Raw genomic sequence first — 22,986 nt, 5'->3', positions numbered from 1 at the left:
CCCAGTCCAAAAAAAAAACTTCTGATTTCTCAAAATTCTTCAGAAAATGACATTATTGAGCCAACATTCTGCTGAATTATAAAACCTCTTTAAAACTGTTTAGCCAACCATGGTGGCACACCATGTACACATCCTAGTACATGGGAGGCTGAGATGGGAAGATTGAAGGTTTGAAGACAGCCTCAGCAAGTAGTGAGACTCTCATCAACCCAGTTAAGACCCTGTTTCCAAATAAATAAAATCAGTCTAGGGGTGTGGCTCGGGTTCAATTCCCAGTAAACCCCCCCACACACACACACACATGAATTGTTTAATTGCTTTCCATTCACAAGTTACTTTTAATAATGAGAGAATAAAAAGATACATGAAAAATGCTCAAGTGTAATAGAGAATATAGTATGCTGTGGTTTGGTTTGGACCTCGGATGTCCGCCAAAGCCCATGTATTAAGACAGTCTGAGCCTGTGGCACTGTTAAGGGGTGGTGAAACATTAGAGGGGCCTGTTGCTCCACTTGAGACTAGAGAAAGTATTAGGTCATTGAAGGCATGCCTTCCAAGGGGTGCTAGGAATCCTGCCACTTCCTGTCACTCTTTACTTGTGGGCAACTACGAAGTAAACTAGCTTTGTATAGCTCTTGACATGATATTCTGTCTCACCATAGGCCCAGAAGCAATGGGACCAACCAACCACTGACCAAACTCTCCCAAACTGTGAACCACCTAATAAATCTTTCCTCTATTTATTTTTTATTATTTATTTATTGAACTGGGAATTAAATCCAGGGGCATTCTATTTCCAAGCCCTATTTTCTTTTTATTCTTAATTTTGAAACAGGATCTCACTAAGTTGCAGAGGACTGCACCAAATAACTGAGGCTGGTTGCAAACCTGCAGTCCTCCTGTCTCAGCCTTCCCAAGTACTAGGATTATAAGTGTAAGCCACCATACCTGGCTTTTCTTCTTTTTAAATTTATTATCTCCAGTATTTAGCTATATTAAAAAAAGCCAACACAGTGTTTATAGTAAATGTATTGTATTCCAGCTCTACTGCATAGTGGATAAGCACACTTAACAAATAATTTAATCTTCTCACCTTAAAAGATTAAGACTTTAAATCATGTGTCTTATATCCTTAATGAATATTTGATGAGTGCTAGTTTAGGAATATCACCCACCATACTTTAAGACATGAACTTGTTGGCAGTTATAGAGTAACTAACACTCCCCTGGTAAATATTATAAAACTGACCAGCATACATAAAGTAAATATTTTTATGTATCAACAAGATATAGCAGACTGTAATTCTTGTAAAAAAAAAAAAATATATATATATATATATATATATATATATATATATTCACAGATCAAGAATGAATCTTGCTACCTCACCAGAAAATACTAAAGGAAGTGCTTTAGGCTGAAATGAAAAGGCAGCAGATGATAATTCAAATCCATAGGAAGATATGAAGTGGTAACAGTAAATAAAATATAATGTAGGTAAATATGAAACTATATAAATATGCTTTTCCTTTAGCAAGATATAAGAGTAAATAAAACAAAAATTCTACTTATAAACACATAAAGATAATTGTCCAAGGGAAAGTGTAGTAAATGGACCTATTTCAGAACTTAAATTCTATATTTTGTCAATATTAAATTAGGATTAATAAGAAATAGGTTGTGGTAATTTTAGATATATACTTTATTCCCTAAAAAAAGTCAAATAATTTTTTAAATAGTTTAAAAATCAGCAGATGAAGTGAAACACTAAGAAGTATCTCTTAAGCACCAAAGAAAAGAGTAAAGGAAGAACCTATGAACAACAAAAAAATGAGATATATAATAGCAAATGGTAAAAGTAAATCCAACCATATCAATAATTATGTGAGTAAATTAAACTTAATGATACTACCAAAATGATTATAAAAAGATTGAAAATTATGCACAAGGAAGATATTCAACAAAAAGAAGATATTCAACAAAGAACGCCTAAGGTAGCCATATAATAGTAAGGGGAAATAAATTGTATGCAGCTAACAAAATAGCTTCAAAATATATAACAGAAATGGCAAGATCTGCTATCACAGTAGGTTATTTCAACTTTCCCTTTCAATTATTGGTAGGTGAAGCCAATCAAAACTGAGTAAATACATAAGATTAGAACAATATAATGAACAAAAAAGGCAAATATAAAAAGTTGAATTCAACAATCAGATAATGAGATAGGGGGACTTCCAGGAATATGGCAACTGAGGAAAGAAACACATATCAGTCCTGATACGAGATCTCTATCACCATGATAACAGCGTCTTGACGAAAGAAAGAAACTGGCATAAATTTGAACAGAACACTGAGAATTAAAAGATGGCAGAATCAAAGCTAGAAGGCAGAAGAGAGCAGAAAAGTACCCCAGCCGCCTCCAACTCCTGCAGCTACAGGGACTGCAGTGACACCAGCACTGGGACTGCCAGCACTGTGCCTCCACACATGCCAGCAAAAAAAGCCAACAACTTGAAAAGAAGTAAGCAGCTGCAGCACATCGTAATTGTAAGTAGTTGGCTCCTTCTGCATGGACCCCAGCTTGGACTTGCAGCAGTGGCGGCAGAGCGCACCATGTCCTCCAGAGATCCAGAGTGGTGCTCAACAACATCATAAGTGAACCAGCTATCCCCTGAAGGAGACTACCTGGCACTCCTTCAGGGACTCACGCAGCAAGAGATAGACTCTCAGGCCTGACACTTTGTGGTTCACCCTGGTGAAGGTGAGGTGAAATCTTCTGTTGGGGACTCCAGAGGTGTGGATTAGCAGACAACCCTCAGGGCCAATCAGGCAAAAAGGCCTACAATCCTCAGGGATCAGAGCCCTAGTAGGACCTCCAGAGACCACCACAGACCACTTAATTGTGGTGACCAAGGAGAAGTCACACCAATAGAGCCCTAGTTGTGGAGTTTTCGGTCTACTTATACACTGGGTCTGGTCCCAGCAGCACACTCCACCTACGTAGGTATGGAGAGATGCGCGCTCAACATCAGTGGAAAGTGTGGAGACCTGTGCTTAACACTACATCCAACCCCAGTGATACCAGCTGCCTATATAGTCTGAGAGAATCTCAGAGACAAGTTCATTTTGAGAGCTCAGAGACCCATGCTTGCAGCCGGAAATGTGCCAGTGGCACTTGGCACCTGTACATAGACCAGGCCAAGGTCCCAATCACTGAAGGAGACCAAAAGCATGGCTAAAAACTGACATCATTACTATAGGTTACAGAGCACATGAGAGAGCTTGGAACATGCTCAAGAACCTATTATAGAATGAACCTTAAACAGCTGAAAGAATCAATACAGACCCAGGAGGACTGCAGGGTCCAAGGCTGCTCAGTATTCATGTATTTGTAGGGTTGTATAATTTTGTTGTTTTTGTTGTTCTTTTGTTTGTTTGTTTTTGCCTTCTCTCCATCCCTCTTTTTTTCTTTGCCTTGTATTAATTCCACTTCATATCACTATTCTAAATACTTTGCATTGGTTACTAGAATCCTACTACATACTGACTATCTCTTATCTCTACTATGTATTACTTCACCAAATTCAGACTCTCATTCTATTCAATCCTATCTGTTACTTTACCCTATTGCATTTAGTACTTCATTACCTTCCTCCTCAGTCAACCTTTATCATTGTATACAACACAATTTGCACTTGTATATACCAGCTGACACCTATAGACTACATTACAAAAACCAAATAAAGACAACTCAAGGAAAGAAAACTACAGACCTATATTGTTGATTAACTAGCAACACGCATTCAAAACCACATCAAAAAAAAATCATACACCATGACCAAGTAGGGTTGATCCCAGGGATGCAAGACTGATTCTACATATGAAAAACAGTCCATGTAATTCATCACATGAACAGAACCAAAGACAAAAATCACATGATCATTTCAATGGACACTGAAAAAACATTCTACAAAATCCAAAACCCATTTATGCTAAAAGCACTGCAGAGAATTGTAATAGAAGGAACATACCTCTACATCATAAAGGCAATATACAATAGGCCCACAGGCACCATTATATTAAATGGTGAAAAATTGTAAAAACAGGAACAAGACAAGGATGTCCATTATCACCACTTCTTTTCAATATAGTACTTGAGACTCTAGCCAAAGCAATAAGGCAAAAGAAGGAATACAAATAGGAAAAGAATTAAAACTATCCCTATTTGCAGATGACATGATACTATACTTAGAAGACCCAACAAACACAACTAAAAAGCTTATAGAACTGATCAACAAATTTAGCAAAGTATCTGGATACAAAATCAATCTTTAAAAATCCGAAGCTTTCCCATATGCCAACCATAAATCCACTGAAAATTTCAGAAAACACCTCCACTCAGGATAATCCCACAAAAAATAAAATATTTAGGAATAAACCTAACCAAGGAGGTACAAACTTCTTCAAATAAAGTTAAAAAAAAACACTGAAAAAATAAATTGAGAAAGACCTTAGGAGATAGATCTTTCATGTTCTTAGATAGGCAGAAGGTAGACAGATATTTCATGTTCTTAGATAGGCAGAATACCTTCAAAATGGCCATGCTTCCAAATGTGATCTACAGAGTCAACAAAATACCCATTAAATTACCAGGTCATTCCTCAAAGACAGAGAAAAATAAGTTCTTAAATTCATTTGGAACAACAAAAAAACCAGAATACCCAAAGTAGATTGCAATAACAAGAAGCATTCAGGAGGCATCACAATACCTGACTTCAAACTATATTACAAAGTCATAGTAATATAAACAGCATGCTGTTGACACAAAACAGACACATAGACCAATGGAACAGAAGACTCAGAAACAAATCCACACACTTATATTTTTTGACAAAGGTGTCAAAAACATACACTGGAAGAAAGATAACCTCTTCAACAAATGGTGTTGGCAAAACTGGTTTACCATATGCAGAAAAATGGAAATAAACTTCACATCTCACCTTGCACAAGAGTCAATTCAAGATGGATCAAAGACTTGGAAATCTAACCATAGACCTTGCAGCTCCTTAAAGAGAACATAGGTCCAACACTTCAACACATAGGCATAGGTAAAACTTTATCAAAAAGACTCCAAAGGCACAAGAAATTAAAAGGAGGATCAATACATAGGATTGCATTAAAATGAAGAGCTTCTGTATAGCAAAGGAAACTATCAAGAACCTTAACATAGAGCTGACTGAATGGGAGAAAATTCTTGCCAACTACTTCTCTGATAGAGGACTAATATCTAGAATATACAGAGAACTCAGGAAACTCACCACTAAGAAAACAAATAACCCAATCAAAAAATGGACGAGCAGCCAGGCGTGGTGGCACCCTCTTGTAATCCCAGCATTTGGGAGGCTGCGACTGGAGGGATAGTGGTTTGTGGACAGCCTCAGCTACTTAGTGAGGCCCTTTGCAACTCAGGCCCTGTTTCAAAATTTAAAATATAGGGCTGGGGATGTAGCTCAGAGGTAGAATGCCCTCAGGTTCCAACCCCAGTACTACCAATAAAAAAAAAAATGGACAAGTGAACTATATAGACACTTTACAAAAGAAAAAGTTCAAATGGCCAATAAATGTATGAAAAAATACTCAACATCATTAACAAAGAGATGCAAATCAAAACTACCCTGAGATTTCACCTAACTCCAACTAGAATGGCAATCATTAAACACACAACAAAAATGCTGGTGAGGATGTGGAGAAGTGGGAACTCTGATACATTGTTGGTGGGATTGAAAATTAGTGCAACCACTTTGGAAAACAGTATGGAGGATTTTCAGAAGGATGGAAACGAACCTACCATGTGACCCAGCAAGGCCACTTCTGGGTATCTACCAAAAGAAAGGAAAACAAACTAACAAACTAATGCGTGTACATCTATGTTTGTAGCCACCCAGTTTACAATTGCCAAACTATGCAACCAGCCAAGATGTTCATCAACAGATGAATGAATTATAAAACTATGGGATATGTCCACAGTGGAATTTTATTCAGCCATAAAGAAAAATGAAATTACATCACTTGTGGGGGAATGGATAGAACTGGAGAACATTATGCTAAGTGAGATTAGTCAGTCACAAAAAGTAAAAAAATTTGGACATTCTGCCTAATATGCAGAAGCTAGAGAGAGAAAGGGTCATAGGAAGAACCCTAGTCAAAAAAGGAAAATCCAGAGGACTTCCAGGAAGATGGCGACCGAGAAAAGCGGGGCTTAAGTGTCCCGCTAACAACCAATCTCCATTACCACAAAAAGAGCGCCTTTCATAGCCAGAAAACACCATCACCAGAAAAACAAAAAAAACACCAGGCTCCAGAGAGAAAGCGGACTGAGAACAGAGCTCAGGGCCACAGAGGAGACACACGCGCCCGAGGACGCGGCAGCAGCGCCATACTGCCGGCGGCAGTGGCGAACTCAGCGGACGGCTACAGCAAGCCGAGGTGAGCCGATGCGGAACAGCCAGGCGGGATCTTTCGGCGCAGACAGCATTTAAAGCTCCCAGTGGCTGAGCTCAGCACACGCTGCAGGGATTCAGAGTGGAAATCAAAACCAGAGAAGAAAAAATACGCCAGCCTCATGGCCGAGGGCGTGGCAGAGGCGCCATATTGCCACCGGCGGCGGCAGCAGCAGTGAATTCACCGAGTCCAGTACAGCTACATCTACGTACTCAAGAACAGTGAGTCAAATTGCGGGCCACAGAGGAGAAATCGCAGTATTGTGCCTCCTGGGACTTGACCCAGTGAGGGAGTGGTGGTGGCAGAGATATCACACCATAGGAGAGCGTGCAACCTGGCACCCCCCATAGTTTAAAGCAGCCTCTATCGACTCCCTGGGTCGGAGACTCTGTGATACAACCCAGTAAAGGAGTAGTAGGGTCTGAGATAATACAGACTCGAGATCCAGAGCACCATAAGTGAAGCCATAGTGACCCAAGGGAAGAACCCAGAGAAGGCACAAACCTCCGAAATCATGGGAAAGAGGAATAACACTGAAGTAATGAATGTGCACAACCCCACAACATCAGAACCTGATAAAACAGAAAATCAGAGATTTCTAGAAGATCAAATCAGGAAAATAACTGTAGAAATAATAGAGGTGCTTCGAAAAGAACTCAGAGAGAGCCAAAAAGAGATAAAGGATGCAATTAATGAAGTAAAGGCCTCAATTCAAAGCACAAACAACCAATTAGACCACATGGAGAACAGAATCTCGCTCTTAGAAGATGAGCAATCCAAAAATGAATGCATAGTTTCTAATCTAGAAAAAGATATCCAACAGCAGGAATCTGACATTGAAGAAATATGGGCCCATCTTAAGAGAGCTAACCTAAGAATAATTGGAATAGAGGAGGGAAAAGAAAGTGATACCAAAGGGATCAACAATCTCTTCAAGGAAGTAATAGCAGAAAATTTTCCAAATATAGAGCAAGAGGTTGATACACAGATCCAGGAAACTTATAGAACTCCCTTTAGACAGGATCGGAGAAGAGGATCCCCACGCCATATAATTGTCAAAATGACCAATGTGGAAGCCAAGCAGAGAATCTTAAAGGCAACAAAAACAAAGGGCCAAGTGACATTCAGAGGCAAACCAATTAGAATCACTCCAGACTTCCCAAACCAAGTCATGAGAGCCAGAAGGGCTTGGAGTAACATATTCCAAACTCTGAAAGAAAACAACTTCCAGCCAAAAATTTCCTATCCAGCAAAACTTTCTATCAAATTAGATGGAGAAATAAGAAGCTTCCATGACAAACAGAAACTGAAGGAATTTATGTCTTCAAAACCAGCGCTAGAGAAAATACTCAAAGAGATTAACTACAAAGAAGAAATAGGTAACACTCACCAGAACCAGAGAAACAAGAGTTTCCATCCAACAGACAACTAAGATTGGTTATCTATGGAGATTCATTATTTATGTTAGTCTTTTACCTATCTCTAAATGGTATTGTTTGCCTTTATTGTTAATTTTTAGGATTTCTAGTTGGAATATTAATATACCTTCAGATATAGCATTTGGAAATATTTTATCCAATTCTATTAGTAACTTTTAACTCTGTTTACATTGTCTTTGGATATACAATATTTTCTTTTATTTTTTAGGGAGTTTGTATATTCTTCTGTTGCCTGTGCCATTGAAATCATATCCAAGAAATCACTGCCAATTTCAATGTTGTGAGGTTTTATGACCCAGATTTTCTCCTAAAAGTTTATAGTCTTAAGATTTATATTTAGGTCTTTTATCTAGTTTGAGTTAATACTTGTATGTGGGATTAGGTAAGGGTCCAATTTTATTCTTTTCCATGTAATTATTATTTTTCAACAATATTTAGTTAAAAGATTATTATTTCCACCACCAAATCTTCGTGGAAACCTTGTCAAAAATAACTTGACAATATAGGGAAGAAGTTAGCTCTAGGCTTGTATTTAACTCCAATGGTCTATATATCTGCCTTTAGAACAGTACTACACTGTTTCAATTATTGTAGCTTTATATGGTTTGAAATCAGAAAATATACATCTTCTAGCTTTGTTTTTGCTTCGAGATTATTTTGGGTATCGAGTCCATATTCCATATCAGGATAGATTTTTTTCTGAAAAATAAATATATGATAGTTTTACCTTAAAAAAAGAAAAAAATATTCTCTGGTAAGAAAGAAAGCAAAAAGAAATATTGAAATGTTATCTTTAAGACATCAAAAGCTTGGTATCAGACAAATGAAACTGTTATGTGAGATTATCATTTTTAATTTTGGATAAATTGCTATAATACTAGATGTCAACCACTAAGCCAAGCATGGGAGGGAGGGATGGGGAGAGAATGGGGTGGGGATCGGGTGGGGGCTGACTGGGCGATGTGTGCATGTATGTCTACAAAAGTTTGTATCCCACTATGATGTATGAATACAGTACACCAATAAAATAAAATTTAAAAAAAAGGAAAATCCATAGATGAGCAAATAAGGCTACCTAACCGAGGGGAAAGAAGGGAGGAGAGGGAAATTCTCTAATGTACATGACATACATTCATCAACTTACCAAAGTCAATCACTAAGCTACACATGGAGGGATGGGGAGGAAATGGGGTGGGAATTGGAGAATGAGTGATATGTGCATGTGTGTCTCCACCATCTTGTACCCCACTAAGATGTATGACTACAGTGCACCAATAAAAAATTTAAAAAAGAAAAAGATGAGATAATTTTTCAATTAAATAGAAAAGAGGAAAATGTATAGTCATATGTCTTCTAGTTAGCAAGCAAGTGTTCAGAGTTCTTGTTAGCCATTCAAAAATAACTTATTTTTTGAATGTATGAAAAGTAATAAAAAAGACATTAATGAGCTAGAAAACAAAATTGAGTTGATTGAGAATGCTAAAATTGATACTTTGAAGACAGTAAAATTGACAAACCATCTTGGAGACTGGGTTCCTGCAGCAATATGCTCTGAAGCCAGCATCTTGCTTTCAGTGTCATACCAAGTCCAGATTGAGGAATCTACCTTTTAGTGGAAGGAATTGAAGAATTTGAAGGCCATGTTTTAAATCCAGTGTGCCAAGTTTTACCAAGTATTTGAAGAAACAATCATATCTATCTTTAAAATCTTTTAGAGAATAGGAAAAAATTCTTAATCACGATATGAACATAGCAAAACTTGATAGATTGTTCTGTCTTGGGAATGTAAATGAGAAAATGTTAAACTAACATTGACAAAGTAAACCCACCAGTTATATAAAAAATAAACTATTATATCTGAGCTCAGTTATATGCACTGCTAGTATCAGATACTCAAGAGGCTGAGGTTGGAGGATCATCTAAGTCTGGGAATTTGAGACCAGCCAAGGTAACATAACAAGATCCTACCTCAAAAAAAAAGAGATACACACACACACACACACACACACACACACACACACGACTAAAGTGATATTTCTTAAGGAATGAAAAGAGATTATTTGAAACTTGAAGAACGTATAAATGTAATTTACCATATTGCATTATCATAACAGAAGATACATAGAAAAAATCAAAGCTTTGTCATTATTAAAAGAAAACTAAAACAAAATGTTTAGTGAACTGTAAGGGAATTTTCTTAAACAAAATATTTAGTGAACTATAAGGGAATTTCCTTAATTGATAAAAGAACTTATTATAGATGAAGTGATAAAAGAATTGTTAAACTTGAAAAAAACAAGGTATTCAGTATAAAAACTTCATGTCTGTTCTAGAGTTCCAGACAGCACAATAAGCTAAAATAAGAAAAAGAAAGCATAGTACCAACTTTTCAATATATATACACATAGGTAGAGACTCTCTCAATAAGATCCTGAAGCTCAGGAAATAAACCTGAAAATCAATCAATGGCATCAAATTAAAAGGCTTCTGCACAGCAAAGGAAGCTAGATCTAAAGAGAGAGCTTTTGGAAGGGGAGAAAATCTTTGCCAGCTACTCTTCTAAATAGAATAGAATAAAGAGCTCAAAAACTTAACTAAAAAAATAGAAATGGGCAATTGAACTGAATAAACACTTCTCAAAATAAGAAATATAATCAGCCAATAAATAAATGAAAAGAAGTGCAAGTCAAAACTGTACTGAGAATCCATTTAACTTCAGTTGGAATGGTAATCATCAGGAATACAAATAATAAATACTGATGAGGTATGAAAATAGGGATCTATTCCTGTTTTAGGATTGTAAATTAGTAAATAGTATTGTAAATTAGTACAACCACTATGGAAATTAGTAAATAGGATTCTAAATTAGTACAACCACTGTGTAAATCAGTTTGGAGGTTCAAGAGACTAGGAACGGAACCACCATATGACCCAGTTATGCCATTCCTTCGTATTTTTCCAAAAGCGTTAAAAGTCAGAATACTATAGAGATATACACATATCTGTATTTATAGCAGCACAATTGACAATAGCCAAATTATGGAACCAACTCAGGTGTCTGTTCACAGATAAATGCATAAAGAAAATGTGGTAAATATACAAATGAAATTCAGCTTAGACTTAAGAGTAACAAAATTATGTCATTTGTAGGAAAATGGATAGAACTAAAGAATATTATGCTAAGAAAAAACACTGCCAGGTGTGGTGGTGCGTGCCTGTAATCTCAGTACTTGGGAGGCTGAAACAGGAGGATTGCAGATTCGAAGGCAGCCTCAGCAATTTAGTGAGACTCTGTTTCCAAATAAAAAACATAACATGGATCTAAGGGTATATAGCTTGAAAGTAGAGTGTCATGGTTTTTCGGCACCATGAAAATTAGTTATAAAAAAATTATGTCTTTATTTTTACAGGTGTATGAAAACGTGAATAAAAAGGAACTCACTGTGGACAATGTGAAGAGTGTTCTCCAAAATAAATTTCCTCAGACTAATATCTGGGATATTCTGGGAACTTATTCCATATATGATGAACAAAGAAAGGTAAGTTGGGACATTAGGTGACGTGAAATAAACCAGGCATAGAAAGACACACACCACAGGATCTCACTCCTGCGCAGCGTCTTTGGAGACCGCAGAGGCCCTCCATCCTGCGTGCAGAAGTGAGCCTCTGATCCTACCTCCCACGCTGTCTCCTCCACGCCTTTCCACCATGGCAGTGGTGTCATGCCTCTCCCAGTCAGCTGTTGAAGTGAACTTTTGAAGCCATCCTTGAGGATTTCTCATCTTCCTCTACCCTACCCAATCCAGGAACTTATCATGGTACTTGAATCATGGTACTTGCTGAGTAATTCAAATGTGTCCATTTTCTTCTGCCTGTTTCCAAAGGTCATCTAGCCCATCGTGTGTCTCCCATCTACATTTCCTAGTCTAACTCGCCACCCATACTCGTACCCTTCCTCTATACTCAACAATGGAAAATGTTCTTATTAATGTGTGTACAGTGTGTGTACATGACACTGACACTTCACTGTGTCCTGCCCTTTATGTATTTAACTGTTGCCTTTTACTCTTTTTAGTTTACATTAAACACAGTTGGACCTCTTATCCATGCATTCTGCATCTGTGGATTCAACCAGCTGCAGATTGAAAATATGTTAGATGAAAAAAAATGTACCACAAATGTACAAACATTTTTTTCTTACCCTTACTCCCTAAACAATATAAATAGTAACTATTTACATAGCACTTACATTGTATTAGGTACTATAAGTAGTGGAGAGATGATTTGAAGTATATAGGAGAGCAGGTGTGGTGGCACACGCTTGTAATTCCAGCATTTGGGAGGCTGAGAAAGGAGGATTGCAGTTCAAGGACAGCTCAGCCCTGTTTCAAAATGAAGAATAAAAAATAGGGCTGGGGTATATCTCTGAGGTAGAATGCCCCTGGATTCCATCCCCAGTACCGCAAAAATATTTTAAAAAATAAAGTATATAGGAGGATGTGAGTTATATGGGAATAGGCTAGCTTTTTATATAAGAGACTTGAGTCTGCCTATTTTAGTGTCCAGGTCGGGTTCTGAAACCAGTCCTCCATGGACGTGGAGGCGTAACTTTTTACAAGACATTGTATACCCTCTCATACCCTCTGCCTACCTGTCCAGACCCATCTTTAATTGATTGCAGTCTCTACAGTAGCAACACCCGCTTGTCTTAGTTCCCTCACGACATTGCTCTTTCTAGGATGTAAACCTCTTGCTGTGTCCTTCTTTTCTTCTGTCCATCTCTGTCCCCAGCTATAGGGCCTCATCTTATATATCACTTATTTAAAAGTATTTCTTATTCTTAGCCTTTAGAGAGTCCCTGTCTTTCAATGTGTTGTGTGTTTGGCGGGTCTCTTTCAATAAAGTCATGTCCATCAGTTTGTACAATTTCTTGTGCTATTATTTTTCTCTTTGGCAATTTCTCTGTACTGCTGCCTTTGATTTTTTTATTCTTTCAGAGTCTTCTGTGTTCAGCTTCTAATTGTTTACGTTTTTATTTATTTATTTTTGTGGTACTGGGAGTGGAACCCAGGGGCTTTTCTATCTCCAGGCTATACTCCCTGACCTCTTTTAATATTTTATTTGGATACAGGGTCTCACTAAGTTGCTGAGAACCTCACTAAGTAGCTGAGGCTGGCTTTGAACCTGTGCGATCCTCCTTTCAGCCTCCAAAGCACTGGGATTACAAGCATGCACCACCATGCCCGACCTTAATTGTTTACATTTTTAAATTAACAAAATTTATATATGTTTATTGTATAACAAATACTTTGATGTATGTATACATTGTGGAATGGCTAAATCAAGCTAATTAATATATGCACTACCTAACATACTTAATATTTTTTGTGTTAAGAGGCCTTAAAAATCTACTCTTTTAGCCGGGTGTGGTGGAGCATGCTTGTAATCCCCACACTTGGGAGGCTGAGACAGGAGGATTGCACAGGTTCGAAACCAGCCTCAGCTACTTAGTGAGGCTCTCGGCAACATAGTGAAACCCTGTTTCCAAATAAAGTATAAAATAGATCTGGGTGTGTAGGTGGAGGTAGAAAGCCCCTGGGTTCCACCAAAAAAAAAAAAAAAAAAAAAAAAAAAAAATATATATATATATATATATATATATATATAGAGAGAGAGAGAGAGAGAGAGAGTGTAATTTTCAAGCATACAATATATGTTTTTAGTTATAGTACCATGATGTACAATAGTTGTCTTGAACTGATTCCTCTGGTCTAACTGAAATGTCATTTCTCTGACCAGCATCTCTCCAATTTCCCTCCCCGTAGCCTCTGGTAACCAGCATTTTGCTCTCTGTTCCAGTGACTTCTGTCTATAGCTCAGAAGTAAGGTGTGGGCTGAAAGTATAAACTACCACTGGCTTATTTGTGGTAACTGTTTGTGAAATGAATGGGTTGCCTAATTGGAAGCCATAGAGTAGGGGTAGAAATGACCTGTCTTTGTAGCAGGGGCCTCATTCTGGAGGTCCAAACCCGTGCATTCAGCTTCGTGGAAGATTGCCCAAAGGCTCTAAATCAGAAGCATCTAAAACCAAGCTTGTCATCCTGCTTGTTGTCCCAAATTTCTTTTCCTTCTTTTTGCCCTATCCAGGTTGGTAGGCAGCATCAGCACTCACCCAGACTACCTGTGCTGGGAGCCTGGCAGTCATCCAGGCTACTTGTTTGCCTTCCCACCCCACCACACAAAAGGTCCTCGGGTTGTCAGTTCTGCCTGTTACATGCTTCCTCAGATGCTGCCTCGCTCTCGCCTCGCCCTCTTGCCCTTGCCACTAAGTTTTCTTCTGGCTCTTCTTTTTCCTTCCCATACTAGAGTAGCATCTAACCCAAGCCCTCGGGTATGTTTCTCCTTTATATCGTTGCTGTCATATTCTTTTTTTTTTCTTTTTTTTTTCCCGGTACTGGAGATGGAGCCTAAGGGGCTTTCTACTTCCGAACTACACCTCCAGCCCTATTTTTTTTTTATTGTTTATTTTGAAACAAGTTCTCACTGAATTGCAGAGGGCCTCAGTAAGTAGCTGAGGCTGTCTCAGCCTCCCATGCACTGGAATTACAAGCATGTGCCACCACGCATGGCTCTATCATATTCTTTTTAAAATAAGCAAATCTGATGGTATGCATTAGTATGAACCTCTTTCTAGATAGAAATAACCATGACTTCTTTGGTACTGTTAGACACTGTATTCACACTTGTTTTTAATGTATCCATCTCTTTCTCTATCAAACTGTTTCTTTAGTATAGCATTTATGTATTTTATATGCATACTTAAGTCTAATACATGCTTGATTCCCAATAAATGCAGAAAGAGTATGTGCTGTGCGTAAGTGTTTAGTTAGATCTGCGTACAAATTCTGGCTCTCACATGCAGTAACCTTGTGATATTGGAAGTGATTCAGTCTCTCTGTACCTGTAACATCACTGGTAAAATGGACATAATCAACCACAAGGTGAGCATCCCTAATCTGCACCCTGAAATGCTCTGAAATTTGAAACTTGCTAAAAACATTTCTGATTTCTGAGCATTTCAGAGTTAAGATTTTTGGATTAACAATGCTCAATCCATGAAGTGTATGTACAGATATTTCAGAATCAGGAAAACTCAGAAACCTAAAACTTTTGTACTCATTTCAGATAAGAGGTACTCAGCCTGTACGTAGCTTCTTAGATTGCTTGTGAGAATGGTGGCTATAATAGTAAGCACAATGCTTAGTATTGAACATCAAGTGAGGGCATCATTCAGTCACTTCTCTGTATAAGATAAAACCCAAATGTTGAGGAACTTCATGATCTGACCTCTGACAAAACCCCTCTGAGCCCGTTCAGTATCTCACGCTATAATGTACCCATACGTACTTGCTGTTGCCTAGTGATACCTTATTCTCAGTTCCTTCTGGTCCTTGCTATGCTCTCTCTTCATTTGGTGTATCTTCATTTTTACTTCTTGACAAATTTATGATTAACAGAAGGGTTCTGTGGTCCTTTGTCTTCACACTCCATACTCTCTTTTCTGGCCTTCTTGGAACTTACACTTGCCTCTGTTTTGCTTGGAAGTTTGTGTTCAAGGACACTTTAGCTCTGTATTCACTAGGTCTAGCCTACTTGCTGGTGGCTTGCTTCCGTCATGGCCCAGCCATGCTCATCCGCTCCTGAGCATTCATCAGGAGTCTGCGGCTGCTTTTACTCTGTAACATCAGCTTGAGTTACTGCGGTAGAGACCAGGTGGCTCATAAAGCCTAAAATGTTTACAATCTCACTCTTCTGTAAAAGAAATTTTTCTGGCTTTTGCTTTCTTTAAGTAAATTACTTTCCTTTACATACTATTTGAAAGAGAAAGATAAGATAAAATAGGCATTTTTTCCTATGATGTATAAAAATGTGGCAGTATCCTTTCTTTCCTAGCGATATATTTTGACTCTCATTTTTTTAATTGATAGGCAGGAGCAAGCTTTTATAAGTTGACTGGCCTGGGCCCTTTGCCTCAGGCTCTCTATAATGGTGAACCCTTCAACCAGGAAGAAATGAATACTAAAGAACTAGAAATGACTGTTCTTCACAGAATGATGGATACATTTGTCTATTTACAAAGAGATGCTCTTAGGGTAGGTAAGCATTTATGAGAAAAACACAAAAGTATAAGTGATATTTTCTTACTAAAATTTTTAATGAACATGTTTATAAAAATTTTATCCTAATATTTAATAGTGATCTTAAAATGCTTAATCCAGGCATGGTGGCGCACGCTTGTAATTAATTCCAAGCACTTGGGAGGCTGAGACAGGAGGATCGCACAGATTCAAAGCCAGCCTCAGCTACTTAGTGAGACCCTGTTTCCAAATAAAGTATAAAATAGCTCTGGGAGTATAGCCCGGAGGTAGAAAAGCCTCTGGGTTCCACCCCCAGTACCACACACACACAAAAAATTTTTTAATGTTTAAATCCGTCATGTGTATAATTACATCTAAAAATTAAGTAAGTGGAGTCAAGTCCTAATTTTTTTGAAAGAATTATTATAGTAATCCTAAATTAAATACTATTTATTGATTGATTTTAGATTAAGTGATCTTTAAATGCATATAAGTTATATTGTTTAAATAATATTTTTATTTTAGGGCATATTGAATGATCAAGTGAATATAGTTGATTTCCTAATGGACAGGAATAATGTTGTGCCCCGTATAAATTCTTTTATTTTGAATGCTACACCTCAGTACCTTAACTTAATATCTTCATCAGGTAAAGTAACTCCGTAGATTGTTCTACAAATTATTGCAGATGTTTTCATTAACTCATTATTGACATTTAATATGCAATTTTTCAGTAACTGCTGATATTGAAGATTTCTCTACGTTCTCTTTCTTGGATTCACAAGATAAGAGTGCCGTGATCGCAAAGAATATGTATTATTTAAACCATGAAGGTAATAAGCATATTTTATTTTGTGGAATTTATTCTAAAGTAATAAGAAATATTATAATTTTAGTACAGTGCTTGCATAATAAAATTTATTATTTTGCTATTTTTTACTAGAGGCAATGATTTCATTTTGATAGCTTATGATTTGTTACAATTTAAGTATTATACTGGGAAAAGTATACCTCTTGTAGCTAATCATATATGCAAAAGTTATTCACCTTGTTTTTTTGCCTTTTTTTTTTCTTTTGCAGTACTGGGGATTGAGCCCAGGGACATTCTACCTCAGAACTACATCCCCAGCCCTATGTTTTATTTTTTATTATGATACAGGGTCTCACGAAGTTGCAGAGGGCATCACTAAGTAGCTGAGGCTGGCCGTGAACCTGCGATTCTCCTGTCTCAGCCTCCACATACTGGGATTACAAGCTTGCGCCACCACACCAGGCTTGGCTTTTGCCTTTTTTTTTTTTTTTTTTAAGTAAGCTATTCCATTTTCACCTTTTTAGGAAAATAATAAAATTTTAAGGCCATATAAACTAATAAAATACATGTATGAAAGTTCAGTTTCCAGATCAAGGGGGTAGTAGGGTTTTTTTTTTACATAGAGATTAAACAAAATTTGAATGTTTTGTTTAGTTTGAGGGTCATAGCCAGAGAATGAGAGACCAAAGAAATAACATCTTTGGAAATAAGGATTTAGCCTAAGCAGAGAAGTCTGAAGTGGGACTACAGATTTGTCAGTGTACAATTAAGTTTTCACATATATAAAGATAATTAGAATTTGCTTAGTTTTTGTTTTGCTTCATTTTCATTTGTTTTTGTTTTTGTTTGTTTTTTTTTGGCCTGCTTTGCTTTGGAAATAAAAATGAAAGGCTATAAGTAAAAGGTAAAATAAGGCTAATTTTAGTTTCTGTGTGTAAGTGGTAACTTTCTTACAATGAGAATGATCTAACACAGAACAAATCGTGTTATATAAGTGATAAGTGTATACATGAGAGGGATTTAAAGCAAAGGCCAGTCAGTCAGTTTTTAAGAATACTGTAGATTGCATCCATGTTGGCCCGGGGTACTTTGGAACAGATACCATGATTTTATGCTCATGGAATAGTGTGTCTGTAAGAAGTCCAGCAACTAGAGTGCAGTGTGTTCCATTGCATGGCAAGCCGTGGCCTTGAATATATCAAGTAAAGGTGGAAGGAAATAGATATAGAATCCAAGATGGAGCTGGGCATGGTGCTGCATGCTTGTAATTCCAGTACTTAGACGGTGAGACAGGAGGATCACGATTTGTAGCCAGCCTCAGCTGCTTAGTGAGACCCTCTGCAACTTAGTGAGACCCTGTTTTAAAAATAAAGGATAAAAAATAGGGCTGAGGGTGTAGCCCGGAGGTATAATGCTCCTGGGTTCAATACTCAGTACCAGGGGGAAAAAAAAAAGAATCCAGGATGTATTTCAGAAATACATCCAGGGCCAGGCATGATGGCATATGCCTGAAATCCCAGTACTGGGAGGCTGAGTCAGAAGGATGGAAGGATTGAGGACAGCCTCGCAACGTGGTAAAACTCTCAACAACCTAGGTGAGATCCTGTTTCAAAACAATAAAAAGGCTAGAGATGTAGGTTTGATGTAGAGTGCCCCTAGGGTCAATCCTCAGTGTACCCCGCCATGCTCCTATGGGCAGCAGACTAAGCCTATAATTAATGTCCTTTGGTTAAGTACTTGGCACATTCAAGGAGAGAATATTATTGCTTCTTATTTTGATTTCCATAAATGTGCAAAATAATTTCATTTTAAGAATTATTTAGCACTTTTGAGGTTTCTTAATTTACCGGCAGCAATAGTGAAAGTGCTGACATAAAGACAGAACTGAAATTCCTTTGCTTTTCTTCTTTGAAAAGAATGTGTCACTGCCTTACTCTTGCGTTGCTTCGGAAGGTTGCAAGTGGAATCAGTGGCTTCTTTCTTTGTGCCTTTGTTGCTTTTATTTCTCTCATTACCACAGGGAGTTTTTGTAGAATTAGGTAATACTCGCTATGGTAATAACTATAGTTTCAGATGTATTCAGGAGTAAGTTTAGGTATATCAATTGTTTTATAATTATTTTAAATTGGTCACCTGGTGCAAAGGACCAATTTTCCCTAGGTTTTAATGGTAACCAGACAAGTATTATTTCATGTTTTATATACTGACTGTAGATTAAAGCATGTCCATTTAATTGTGATGTCAGAATTAAAAGTGATTTCTGTAGATGGCAAAATTTTCAAGTTTTTCTGAAAAGAGAATTTTATCACTACTAATAGAAAAATGAAACAAATTAGACCAAGTTAATGATAGCCAGAATCAGTGAATTATAAGTGAACATAAATTGTACCTTTCTCTATCTACTAATATAAACTTGGATTGTATCTGTTTTATATATATATATATATATATATATATATATATATATATATATGGTATATAAATACCAATTTATTTTTCACAAATATAGCTAGAAGGCAGTTTTATTTACCAGCATGGGACACCATGAAAGTCACAGTGCAATTTCTACTGGTAAAAGTTTCCCACAGGTCCTCCTTTTTTTGCATATTTTATGAAATTGTTCACATGGTTTGAAATAATAAAATGTAGAAAGAAAAAAAGCTTCTCACATATGTTTCCCTTGGAGACTGTTCCTTCTTTTTGGTATCTGCATTTATATGAAGGCTTCAGTGTGCCTCTTAACCATGTTTATGTGTATGTATTATATATCCACATACATGCAAAATTATTTTCAAAAGTAATAAGATATTTTTGTTTAATTGGAAATGTTTTCTTTTAGCTTGATTTAAAAAATTAATTTCCTAGTTTGGGCATATTAGTGGGACTCCAGATATTAGAGGGGAAATACTAGCTAAGTTTGAATGGAAAGATAGGAGAGGAGGAAGGCCGATCTTGATTAATGAGGGTCTACACCTGAACATGTGTAAAATTATGAATAAGACATGGTTAACCTGGACAACCATTGGTGGGAGGGGGGAAGGGAAAATGGGGGCGGGGGGGAGAGGGCACCAAATATAATTTAAATGTATACTATTTATAATAAATAATTGTTTATAATAATTTATAATTTATAATTAATTGTTTATAATAATTTATAATAAATAAAAATTGTTAAAAAATACAAGACATACCAATTGATTTTTATAAAAAAAATTAATTTCCTTGACTGAAACTTTCAGATTTTGATGTAATTTCTGCAGTCACTCTGTGGATTATTGCTGATTTTGATATGGCTTCTGGAAGGAAGCTGCTTTTCAGTGCATTAAAGCACATGGTGAGTAGATCTTCCTACAAGAGCAATAGGAAGAGCGTACCTTATAAATGTTTACTCCCCTCCATGTTACCTTCTTACTTAACCTGATTAGAGCATAGTGCTTAAGGAGACTTAAGTTAGGAGTTCACATCTTGTCTCCATGTAAAACAGGTAACTTTAATCAGAAAAAGAAAAATCTGTCTTCTGACTCCTGACTTATATATTCTCTGGCAGCCTTTGTGATCTGAAATATATGTGTCTAACAGTGATTACAAGTAGGCTTTAAAACAAAGTGAATTATTCTAGAGCCCACTACTATCTCTGTGACTCCGAAAGTACTTTTTATCAACAATATATTGTGATAGCAACTTTTTGTCACATAGCACTTTCTTTTCATGATTATTTAAGAAAATCTAAGTAAATTTGTCTTACCAAAGATACTGTAAGCTTTAAGTCAACTTAGTTTTCTTGTAATTACATAATTGTAAACCAGTATGCATCAGGAGGATTTATTTCTATGTTTATTTAAAAATACTCTTTAAATTACTTTGTGCATTTCTTTCTTTCTTTCTTTTTTGTGGTATTGGGGATTGAACCCAGGCACATTCTACCTCTGCGCTATACTCCCAGCCCTATTTTACTTTTATTATGAAACAGGGTCTTGCTATTTGATAAGAGTCTTACTACTTGCCAAGACTGTCCTTGATCAGCCTCCCAAGTACTGGGATTAAAATCCTGTTCCGCCACTACCAGATTTACCTTCTGTGTTTCTAAGGGAACATATATGTCTATCTAGATTTTTTAAATCAAAGACAAACCAAAATATTTTGTGAAATTGATTTTTACATTGGCCAAATGTAAACTTATTATATAACAGGTTACTCTATAACTTAACTTAAAACAATGAATATTTGTGTTTTCATCTGTTTCTAAAGTTCTAGAGTTCAGGAGCAATTGAGCTAAATGGTTCTGCCTTGGTACCTCTCACGAGGATACAGTCAAGATTTTGTCTTTGGCTCCTATCATCTGGGCTTGAGTGGAGGAAGAGCTTCTAAGACGACCCACTTCCCCACCCTGACCCTTTTTGTTTATTTTTGTCTTGATCTCACTAGGTTTCTGGGGATCTCACTACATTGGCAGGGACCCCAGGTTTCATTGACTGTTAGCAGAGTACTTCATTCCATTGCCACATAGACCTGCTTTTGGTGTTGCTTAAAAACTCTCACAACATGGCAACTGGCTTTCTCCTGAATGAGTGATAAAGAGAGAAAGACACAGCCATGATGTAATTTATGAAGTGTCTAAAAGTCACTTACTATATTTCCTGTTTGCTATACAGATAATTTCTATTAAGTGTGAGAAGGGGCTATACGAGAGCATGGATACCAGAAATTGGGGATAATTGATGCCATCATGGTGGCAGTTGCTATATTAGAAATATATATTAAAACAGTGTTTTTATACTTCTATTGGTACAGTGTAATCATACATCAGAGTAAGATTCAAAGTGATACAAACATTCATGCACACATCACTTGGTGCATTTCCCTCCGTTTGCCTCCTCCACGCCCCTTCTGTCCTCCCTATACATGTTAGTGAGGTTGGTAATGAACTTTAGGTGAAACATTGTAACATTTATAGAAGGATTTTCATATTCTATTAGACCTTGTCAGAATGCCTACAGCAGCAGATTCTCAGAAATCTATCAGCAGATTCCAAAAATGTTGTTTGGGATCTATGGAGCAGCAGTCTGTCTTTTGGAAGCAATTTCTGCCTGCTCTTCTCTTGTAGATGTGGGAGATGCTCTCTGGGAGGCTTACAAATTGTCTCTCTCGGGTAGTTACAATACGTATCGCAGGTAACTTTCACTTGACATGATTGCCTCTTCTGTAGCTTTTAGGAATTCTGTAATTCTCTCTTCTTATAGCATGGATATTTTCATTATCTGAAAGTTTTTCAAAAACAGAAGTATCTTCACAACAATAAATTTAAAACCTTATGACACAAAGTGTATGCATCTTGAGATGTAGGAATAATTTTGAATCCCAAAATACTATCTGTTAGAAATAGGAAAATTGTCCTGCTTCCTGGGAGATCAGTGTTGTGAGTGCATGTGAAATGAGGGACCCCTCGGTGCCCTCCCCCTTCTGGGACCCACTCACACTACACCCTCTTTCCACATCCCCAACCCTCCTCCCCAGAGAGAAACTGGACACTGGGAATGGGAGGAGAGCTGGCCAGAGGAGGACCCTTGTTCTTGGCATTAGAGGCGGGGAAGGGAGGGGCAGCTGGGGTCGCCCCACCATTTCCCCTCCCTCCAAATGTGTTACTCCCCTATCAGTGTTTGAGCCTCCTTGTTCCCCTTTGCACCCTTTGGTGAATTCTTGATGATGATTTTTGGCAACTTCAGGAATAAATGACAATTCTCATGGGGGAAAAAAAGAAACAGGAAAACTGAAGAAACATAATCTTTGTCTAATAAAACCATCATTTTATATAGTTCTTTTTCAGACTTTCACCCAGGTTTTTAATTTTCTGCCTAAATATCACGTTTCTTGTAGAATATTAAAAAAATACAAAAAGATGAGCTAGCAAATATCTATAAAACATATTAAGTAGAGTCAATCTTTTAATATTTAGGTACATTTCTTTCCTGAATTGTGGGGGGGGGGGTACTGGGGTTGGAACCCAGGGGCTTTCTACCTTTGGGCTATACTCCCAGACCTATTTTACATTTTATTTGGAAACAGAGTCTCACTAAGTTGCTGAGAGCCTCACTAAGT

The 22,986-nt window shown here is 37.1% G+C and overlaps 1 protein-coding gene across 1 annotated transcript in view; it reads left to right on the top strand.

Annotated features, from left to right (window-relative positions):
• The window catches only part of UGGT2 (UDP-glucose glycoprotein glucosyltransferase 2), a gene marked incomplete at both ends in the record, with an annotated part of 131,674 nt that overhangs the window by 53,266 nt on the left and 55,422 nt on the right, over positions 1–22,986 (top strand). The window contains 5 exons of the mRNA XM_080689494.1: positions 11,352–11,480; positions 15,930–16,094; positions 16,605–16,728; positions 16,814–16,912; positions 20,130–20,224. Coding sequence (XP_080545620.1) covers positions 11,352–11,480; positions 15,930–16,094; positions 16,605–16,728; positions 16,814–16,912; positions 20,130–20,224 — 612 coding nt within the window. The remainder of the gene's footprint in view (positions 1–11,351; positions 11,481–15,929; positions 16,095–16,604; positions 16,729–16,813; positions 16,913–20,129; positions 20,225–22,986) is intronic.

The sequence above is a fragment of the Muscardinus avellanarius genome, assembly GCF_963383645.1.
Source record: "Muscardinus avellanarius genome assembly, chromosome: 2".
Lineage (NCBI taxonomy): Eukaryota > Metazoa > Chordata > Mammalia > Rodentia > Gliridae > Muscardinus > Muscardinus avellanarius.
The sequence above is the reverse complement of the archived record's forward strand: the minus strand, read 5'-3'. Positions and strand labels throughout refer to the sequence as shown.